This window comes from Notechis scutatus, chromosome Z, assembly GCF_049901735.1.
Source record: "Notechis scutatus isolate UNSWTSFEM ecotype Mainland chromosome Z, rNotScu1.2, whole genome shotgun sequence".
In the NCBI taxonomy this organism is placed as follows: Eukaryota; Metazoa; Chordata; class Lepidosauria; order Squamata; family Elapidae; genus Notechis; species Notechis scutatus.
In genome coordinates this window covers 132,518,397-132,528,303 of record NC_142025.1, presented here as the reverse complement: position 1 = coordinate 132,528,303, position 9,907 = coordinate 132,518,397, and the positions used below count along the sequence as shown (strand labels likewise).

At 43.4% G+C, this 9,907-nt stretch overlaps 1 protein-coding gene across 1 annotated transcript; it reads right to left on the bottom strand.

Annotated features, from left to right (window-relative positions):
- Nucleotides 1-860: 860 nt before the first annotated feature.
- SEPTIN1 (septin 1) lies at nucleotides 861-9,705 on the bottom strand. Its single transcript, XM_087945934.1, has 12 exons — nucleotides 9,343-9,705; nucleotides 9,159-9,249; nucleotides 7,439-7,525; nucleotides 7,213-7,336; nucleotides 5,176-5,310; nucleotides 4,539-4,656; nucleotides 3,874-3,975; nucleotides 3,584-3,683; nucleotides 3,307-3,472; nucleotides 2,510-2,594; nucleotides 1,079-1,221; nucleotides 861-1,048 (listed from the first exon to the last, which is right to left on the bottom strand). Exons 1-11 carry the CDS (start codon nucleotides 9,652-9,654, stop codon nucleotides 1,141-1,143), a joined length of 1,401 nt encoding a protein of 466 aa, XP_087802060.1. The 5' UTR covers nucleotides 9,655-9,705; the 3' UTR covers nucleotides 861-1,048; nucleotides 1,079-1,140.
- Nucleotides 9,706-9,907: the final 202 nt, after the last annotated feature.

The following is a 9,907-nucleotide window of genomic DNA, read 5'->3' as shown; positions in this document are numbered from 1 at the left end:
TATAGATATTGTTAAACATATTTGGTTCTCATGTTAAGCTAAGCGATGATGGTTTAATCATGATGGCTTTGCCTGCCATCGCACAAAACACCTCCATGACAAAAGGATCAATATTACAGTTGAGTGATCTGTGTCACTCTAGCCAAGGTGTGCTGATAAAATCAAAATGATCCTGAATAAATCAGATATGGATTTATGATTAGGTCCTATTGAAAAGCAGCTACTGGTAGTCCTCAGCTTTCAGCCATTCATTTAGTGGCCATTCAAAAAGAGTGTCTTATGACAATATTTCACATTTATGACCGTTGCACACCCCCATAGTGACATGATCACAATTCGGACACTTGGCAATTGACTTGTATTTATGACGATTGCGGTGTCCTGGGGTCACGTGATCACCTTTTGAGACCTGACAGTCAATGGGGAGGCCAGGTTCACTTAACAACTGTGTTACTAACTTAACAACAGCACTGCTTCACTTAACAACTGTGGCAAGATAGATCATCAACTGGGGCAAACCTCACTTGACAAACATCGCACTTAGCCACAGATATCCTGGGCTTAGTTATGGTCATAAGTCAAGGACCACCTATATTTGATGCTGGACAAGACTCAATCCCTAATCATGAATCAGTTCTACTTCAGATAACGGGTGTGATGGGTGTCAAGCTTGCTGCATCACATTGTCGCCACATGATGTATCATGATGTTTTTCCCCTTCACGGAACTGGGGTGGGCATGTCCTGCGTGTGACACATCCGGCCCAGGGACCCCCGGTTTGACATCCTGCTTTAGATATAAATACCTTATAAGAAAGAAATTGAGAGAGAATAAAGTGCATTAAAAATTCCAGGCCTGACATCGATCCAAAAATTGCATTTTATTGGAGAGTTTTGGATTGTTGAAGCACTACTAGGCTGGCAAGTGAGTATTTCCTATTAATGGATGGGAAAAGAGGTCTGTGAAAGAAGGAGATAGAGGAATGAAGGGAAGGAATCCCCCTTTCCCACTTCTCCAAATGCAGAGTTCACCTGGCAGAGCTAACCTGGCCATTTTCCAAAGCTGGTGGGCTCCTCTGACCCAAAGATCAGCCAATCTCCCTTCGTGGATTCCTCTGATTCTTGGAAAAAGAGGCTTTTTTCACAAGCTGTCGCATTGTTCTCCCTTGTTCTGCAGCATCTGCTCCTGCATTTTCCGTAACATTTCCTGCATCCGACGGAGCTGGGAAAACCAATGGAGAAATGAAAGGTGTGCTCACAGTGCAGCCTGAGACTATTATGCAAGAGCGGCTGAGATTTGGGTTGGGAAGTTGATGGATTGCTCTGAGCAAAGACTGTACCTAACCTTACTAAGAGGGCAGGAACCTGCATTTCCCTCTCTGTGGCTGGCAGTTATGAAATACATTTGTCTTCTGTGATGTCCTTACTGCTCTCTGAGTTAGGTTGTTTCCTTGCAAATGTTTCCTTACCCAACTAGGTAACATCATCGGTGCTCAATGTCTATGGAGATCCTAAGTAATCCACATCATGGTTATCCCAAAGGTCTCTAACACAACCCTTTCAGCCCTTCCAAAAAGGTTCCACACCCGTTTGCAGTACTCAGGTGACCCTGAGGGCACAGATAAACCTCCAAGTGGCCTCAACTATTCCATAAAAGGATGCAAATGACCAGCTGTCTGCAAGAAGTATAAATCCTTCCATTCCCCATCCAGTCAGAGCTGAAAAAGTTTCTTGGATGAGAAGTGAAACATGTTCAAGGAAAAACAATCCAGTTGCCTCTTGAAAAAACACCTTTGGGATCATCAATGCTAGTGGAGTATATAAGCAAGTGAATCCCTTTTGAAGGCGATGGGTGGTTTAGAAACATGAAATATATAAAAATAAACGGGAAGCAAATTCTACACTGACTAGCACTGATGATATTATGTAGTTTAGGTAATGAAATGACTGCAAGAAAACAACCAAGCTCCAAGAGTGCAAAGATTGCACAGTTCAAACCTGAGCTACAAATATTCTTTATGGGTGTATATTCGTCTTTTATAAGGCAAATGGGAGAAAGCGCTTTGTCTTTTCTCTGAGAGGTCTCTTCGCATCTGATTCTGTAATGGTGTGTTGGAATGACCTTGGGACATGGGGAAAAGCTGCGGTCAGAATTAGGGTATAGCAAACAAGACCTTCCCTGGTTTCTTAGGCTGTAAAAGTGAGGGGAGAGAGATGCTCTTTCAGACTTGCAAGATTCTGTCAACTTTAGAATAAAGTAGAACTTGTATTTCTGGGTGTGTTTCTTGTCTGGCCTACCTCGCAAGACTGACAGGTTGCCAAGAGATTCCCCACCGCTTGCCACTCAGATGGAAACCAAGCAGGAAAGATGAGATGGAAAGTTGCAGAAGTCCATCATTCTCCTTTGCCATCACTTGCAACAACGTGATAGCAAGACGGTTGGGAAAGTCAGTCCCTTATAGGGAAGCGCAAGAGTTTGCACAACCGTCCTGTTTCTCTTTGTGACTTACCTCTTCATCCTTCTCGCGAATTAATTTCTCTGTCTCAAACATCGGCAGGACAGGCAGGTCAGTGGCACTCTGGCGTGACAGTTTCCTAGCGAGACAGGAGTTTAAAAGTTCACTGGGTCACATTCTTGCTATTGTATGTTATCTACGATTTGCTTATTTATGCTTTACAGGTAGTCCTTAACTTACAGCAGTTCACTTAGTGACCATTCAAAGTTACAATGGCACTGAAAAAAGTGGCTTGTGGCTGTTTTTCATAGTTAACAACTTTTGCAGCATCCCCATGATCATGTGATCAAAATTCAGATATGCATGGCAACTGACTCATATTTACGACCGTTGCAGCATCCTGGGGTCATGTGATCCCCTTTTTGCGACCTTCTGACAAGCAAAATCAATGGGGAAGCCAGATTCACTTAACAACCAGGGTACTAACTTATCAACTGCAGTTATTTGCTTAACAACTGAGGCGAGAAAGGTCATGAAATGGGACAAAATTCATTTAACAAAGGTCTCGCTTAGCAAGAAACTGGGGCAAAACGCACTTAACAAATTCTCAATAACATAAATTTTAGGCTCAGTTGTGGTGGTATGCCAATGGCCACCTGTATTCAAATTGGTGTTTTTCAGATTTGGCAACTTTTAAGATGTATATGGACTTCTAGAATTCCCCAGCAAGAGGCCGTAGTTCTCCACCTCTGCCATACAAACCCAGTCAGCCCCTTGATTCATTCTTGACCTCCTCATCTGAGTTCTCTTTAGCTAAATTCCCATTTTCCAAAGTCCCAAAGCGGACTTACGCGCGGCTACTGCGATCCCGAGCCCCGGATCTGGTGAGACTCTGAATGTACTGTGCGCGGTAATTTTCGTAATGAACCTCGTGAGTCACATCCTTCAGGTCCTGCATATGAGTTTGAATCAACATGTTCCGAAGTTTGAGGAAGTCGCAATGAGCAGCGTTCTCCACTAGGAGAAGGGAAAAAGAGATCAGGACCACCTCTGACTTCCCGTGGCACAGCGCCCTCTGCTGCCCGTGTCGCTCTTGAAAAGATTTTAAGAAATCTTTAAAAGATTTACCTTCCACCGTTCCCCAAGCATACTCTCTTCCCCGAAATCCTTTGCCCTTTAACTCTCTGACCACATGGCTAGATCCAACGACAGCAAAAGGGATGCTTCTCTGCAGGGAGAACAGTTATTATTAGATGCTTGGCTGCTTTAAATAATCCAGTGTTAGACTTTGGCCACTTGAAGAGGTGTGGACTTCTGGGAGTTGAATCTCCACCACACCTCTTCAAGTAGCCAGGGTCGAGATACAGTAATCTAACTCCAGATAGCATCCTGCCTGTGCAACATACAGATGCTCTCACCTTCATTTCAGCATCTTGAGCTTTGAACGCTTCATCTTCATCAGAGTCACACTCAGGAAATTCATAAATGCAGATGCTGTTGGCTTCTAACTCCTGCCGAATCTGTAATTTTAAAACAGCCTTGAGATGTAGCTACGGAAGGGATGGAGTTTAATGCTGGTGTTTTCAGGTAGAATCAAGCATGACGGTGGATGGGAGACCACAAAGAATTCTTAATATTGGCTCTTGGAGGAAGTCAATATTATGATTCATGATGGTCCTGACACTTAGCTTCTCCATGGTCGCAGCATCCCCATGGTCGCAGCATGATCAAAATTCAGGTGCTTGGCAACCCAGTATGCATATATGACAGTTGCAGCATCCATGGGTCATATGATTGGCATTTGCAACCTTCTCAGCTGGCTTCCGACAGGCAAAGTCAATGAGTGAAGCTGGATTTAATGAGTTAGAGCTTAATGGCTCTGTGATTCAGTTAACAACTACAGTAATTTGCTTAACATCCATGGCAGAAAAAGTCATAAAATAGAGCCCAACTCTCTTATCAACCACTTAGCTTAGCAATGGAAAGTCCCAACTGCAGTCTTAAGTCAAGGACTACCTGTAATACAGGCGAAATGGATCTGCATTTTCTCATAATCTATAAGATTTATTTTCCTTGCAGGTACCTTTTCTTTCTTGTGCTGGACTTCTTTCGGTGTCAAACAATCCGCTTTTCCAATCACAGGCAGAATGCTGACTTTGTCATGGATGGCTCGGAGAAATTCTATATCCAGGGGGCGGAGCCTGTAGCAAAATAGGAGGAGCCAGTGGTTTGTCTGCCCTTGGGAAACATCCTACATAACAGCTAAGCAGTTAGGTTCCTCCTGTCCCTAGCTGATTATTTATTTCAAATAAAATAAAATAAACTCACCTATCAGCCTGAGATCAGGATAGATAGTTTGTATGCAAGGCCTTTTGAACATGCTTGATAATATTTTTATTATTATTTTTTTGCCTGATTGTACTGGATGGGGGTGCAAATTCTGGGTTAAGTTCTGTCTGAAGTTAAGCTGTGGCGTTCTTGGTGCTCTCTGAGCTTGGTTGTTTGCTTTCAGATGTTTCATTACCCTACTAGGTAACACCATCAGTGCTAGTGAGTGTGGGGTTTGCTCCCTGTTTATATATAGTGGCTTGCCCTGGCTGTGTTGAAGTAAGCTAATACTTGGTCTTCCTTTGGAGATATTTTGTCCTCCCAGAAAACCAGGGGAAAGGCTCTCACCCACTTTCCACTCTGCTTTACTCCTTAACTTGTGTGCATCATACCCGTGTCCAAAAGGCGAGAGGACGTAGAGGCAGCAATGAACACGGCCATCCTGAATATTTTTGCGATCAAGGCCGCTCTCATCCCGAAAATACTGTTCAAACTGCCCGTCAATATAATCGGTAATTGGTTTCCAGCTGTAGGATAAAAGGGAAAGAGAGAGAGCCAGTTTGGTCTAATGGTTAAGGCACCAGGACAGAAAGCAGGAGACTGTGAGTTCTAGTCCTGCCTTAACCAGGAAAGCCAGCTGGGTGACTTTGGGTCTGTCCCTGTTTCTCAGCCCAACCTACCTCATAAGGTGGTTGTTTCAAATAGGAGGACTAGAACTCACAGTCTCCTGGAAAATAGGAGGAAGAAAGTGTGCTGGATATGTTAGCCGCATTGAGTTCTTTATAAAAAATAGTAAACGTGGGATACAAATAAATAAATAAAAAATAAACAAATTTGAGGTAAGCCAGTTTTTTTAAAAGAATTTCTGGAATGTGACTTTATTACAGGAAATGATAAAATCATAGAAACTGAAAAGTTTCTATTCAATTTTTTCCTCACATTTTTAATGAAACAATATCAAATTGGACTTAGTTTAATATTCTTTCTCCGAGTCGCTTCAGTCTCTGAATTGTGTATTGACTCACAATGACTGATTTAGTGATTCTTCAAAGCTACAACAACACTGGAAAAAAGGTGATTTGCAACCTGTTCCTCACACTTATGGCTATTACACCATCCCCATAGTCACATTACTTAACAACTGTGGCAAAAAGTCATAAAATTGAACCACCTTGCTTAGCAATGGAATTCTGGCAAATCTGGCAATTCTGCTAGTTGTAAGTTAAGGACTACCTATAATCTTGTTTCCCAGTCTCTCCTTAATGTTTTTTTTTCATACCTCTCCCAAAGTCATCTTTAAATCTGTTTACTGTAAACTCATGCCAAAGGCTCTTTCCAAACAGGATTCTGTGCACATTTTTTTAGGTGTAACCTGGTTCAGTTTTCAACCACAGAATTAAGGCATAGGCACGCCCAGAGGTTTATAAAAGTTTATTCCGCTTTATAAAACCTTAGTAAGATCACAGCTGGAATACTGCCTCCCGTTTTGGTCACCACATATAAAAAAGAAGTTGAGACTTTAGAAAGAAAACAGAGAAGAGCAACAAAGATGATTAGGGGCCTGGAGATGAAAACATATGAAGAACAGTTGCAGGAACTGGGTATGTCTAGTCTAGAGAAAAGAAGGACTAGGGGAGACTTCATAGCAGTTTTCCAATATATAAGGGGCTGCCACAAAGAAGAGGGAGTCAGGCTATTTTTTGCACTAGAAGGCAAGACAAAAACAATGGATGGAAACTAATTAAGCAGAGAAACATCCTATAACTAAGTAAAAACTTCCTAACAGTAGGAACAATTAACCAGTGGAACAGATTGCATTCAGAAGTTGTGGGTGCTTCAATGGAGGCTTTTAAGAAAAGACTGGACAGCCACTTGTCTGAAATGGTATAAGGCAGGGGTGTCAAACTCAAGGCCTATGGGGTGTTTAAATCCGGCTCACAGGGTTGGCTAGGAAATATCAAAGGATCAGCCTGCGGTGCCTCTGGCAGCTAAAATGGGCTGCACGCCCCCCCGTTTTTACACTCCATGGCCTCCTGCAGCACTCTGCCGGCCAAAAACGGACTGAAAAACAGCCCAAAAACGGCCCAAACAACAGTTGAAAAATAGGCTGAAAATGAGCCGCGAAAACGGCCCAAAAATTGGCTGAAAACTGGTCGGAAAATGAGGCCCGATAATAGCCGGCAGAGTGCTGCAGGAGGCCATAAAAGGTGAAAACAAGGCACCCCGTTTTGGCCGGCAGGGTGCTGCAGAAGGCATCTGTCCTGCCCCCCCCGCCCGTCCTACCGGCCCACGGAGAACTACAATGGTGATCCGGCCCTCCAAGAAATCCAGTTTGACATCCCTGGTATAGGGTCTCCTGCTTGAGCCTGGGGTGGACTAGAAGACCTCCAAGATCCTTTTCAACCTATTACTCTGTAGGTGCCTCTTACCACTCCGTATTGTCTATTGCATCCCCAAGTCCTGGAGTATCAATCACTGTCAGCTTGACTTTCACTCCTTGTTCCTCAATATCTACTGCATGTTTGACAATCTCCAGAGTCTGGGGGATCCTGGCTGTGAAGCAGAAAACAGGAAAGCAGGACCAACACTAAGGTCTCCTAGTCAGGTCACTCCTCCAGGCCCATCTTCCCAAAATCATCAGAGCTCTGCTCTCACCTTGCGCATCTGGAAGCACTCGGTCCTTATAGAGATCAGTCAAGAAAAGGCTGTTGATGAGAGTAGATTTTCCCAGGCCAGATTCTCCTGCAGAATAAATGCAGAAAGTTTGACTACAGGTAATCCTCGACTTACGACGGCGGTTGGGACCAGGATTTGCATTACCAAGCAAAACTGTTCAGCCCAATTCTATGGCGCGTCCTTTTCTGCTACGCTAGTTTAGTGAACCAGTTTAGATGTTAAGTGAATCACACCGTTGTTAAACAAATCCGGTTTATCCCTTCGACTTTGCTTGTCAGGTCGCAAATGATCCTGGTATGATCCCAGGATGCTACAACCATTGTAAGTGCTTTGTTGCCAAGTGCCCAAATTTCAATCATCCGAGTACAAGAATGCAAGAACTGCTTCGTGAGTCTTTTTTTTTAATGTCATTGTAACTTGGAACAGTTGCTAAATGAATGGTTGTAAGCTGAGAACTACCTATATAGAAGTTTCAGAGCAAGTACAAGTTAGGAGTATAGAAAGTTGCTGCTTCGTGATGATGTATCGGGTGAGCTGCCATTGGCATCTAACCATACTACAAATCTGAGTATCCTTCAAGGCTGAATCAAGATCCAGGGTATAATTTATGATAGAAACGAATCAAATACAGTAAGAGGAAGTTTAAATTTTACCTTATCCTGGCCATGATGTTCAGACTTCCATTCGGTCAGTGGAGGAAGCAATACAGGTAGTCCTCGACTTACAACCATTCATTTAGTGACCGTTGAAAGTTACAACAGCACTGAAAAAAGGGACTTAAGACCATTTTTCACACTATTGCAGCATCCCCAGAGTCACGTGGTTAAAATTCAGGTACTTGGCAACTGGTTCATGTTTATGAATGTTGCAGCATCTGGGGGGTCATGTGATCCCCCTTTGCGACCTTCTGACAAGCAAAGTGAATGGGGAAGCCAGGTTCACTGAACAATTTTGTTACTAACTTAACAACCACAGTGATTCACTTAATAACTGTGACAAAAAAGGTCGTAAAATGGGGCAAAGCTCAACAAATATTTCACTTAGCAACATAAATTTTGGGTCCATTGTTGTAGGTTAAAGACTATGTGTGTGTGTGTGTGTGTGTCTGTGTGTGTGTGTGTGTGTGTATAATATATAACACATATTTATGTGCACACACACACACACACACACACACACACAATTGTTCCCAAAATTAACACTATAAACGGGTACTAATTGCTCTTGAGATTAGTACTATAAACATTTAAGAATTATGAATACTAGATGTTTACTGTATTCTCTCAGATGCACCGATTTCAAAAGTGAAAACTCTGTTCCTAACCAAACAAGATACAAACAAAATAAGACACAGCCCTTTTCCACCGTCTTGCATTACAGTACAGTGAGCAATTCTGGAAGGAGGAGGAGGAGGAGAAGGGGGGGAGAAGAAGAAGAAGAAATGTCCCATTAGCTTGCTTCAATGAATAGCAGAGGAAAGCTGTGCTCCCAATGGGTACCAAGTGCTTCTTCCGAATCTAGCTCTTATGTGTGAATGCTGCACCGCCACAGAACACAGTGTGCCTAAAATCAATTCAGGAAGAGAAAACAGATGCAAGAGGCCAGGGGAAGAGAGCAGGTGGGCTCGGTGAGCTAAGATGGGGAGCAGGGACTTTGGCATTTCCTCCAATGGGGGAAAGCTAGTGGTGTAACGACTTACCTGCTACCATCAGCGTGAAGTCAAAACCCTTCTTCACGGTTTTCCTGTGGACCTGGGTGGGCAACGTAGCGAAGCCGACGTAATCTTTATCCTGAAGGCCAGACAAAGAAAGGTCACCTCAAGACTTACTGCTCTGAGAAAAGACGATGGAGGCGTTGAGGGGGTATTTTCTGGGTTCTCTTACCATAATGGGTCTCTCGCTGAAGCGATGAGACAGGGCAGGAATGTCTGCTGCGTGCGTATCTTGGTGCCTCTGCCCACCACTTCCTGTGGTGGTGGTGAAACAGGAAGCCCATTTTGCATCTACATCAAGGCCTCCTCGCCTCCTGTTCTTCGCCTGGCTTTCATTTCCTCCGGTTTCTACCTGCGGGTTGCCTTGCACCGAAGCTGAAAATATGCTCTCCTCAAAATAGTATCTGCTTCTCTTGCCTGCCCTGCTCGTGCCTAACAAATGTTCCACTTCGACACAGGCAGATACGGATCGGTTCTCAAACATCTGAATTTTGATCACACGGCCATGGGAATGCTGCAACGGTCGTAAGCGTGGAAAAAAATAATGGCACCTTTTTTTTTTTTTTTTTTTAGTGCTGTTGTAACTTCTGAAGAGGTCAGTATAAAGACATTCCAAATCCTGAAAGTTCCAAAGTTCTTATTTTTAAAAAACTAAACACTTTACACCAGGGTGTCCAACCTTGCAACTTTAAGACTTGTGGACTTCAACTCCCAGAATTCCTCAGCCAGCTTTGCTG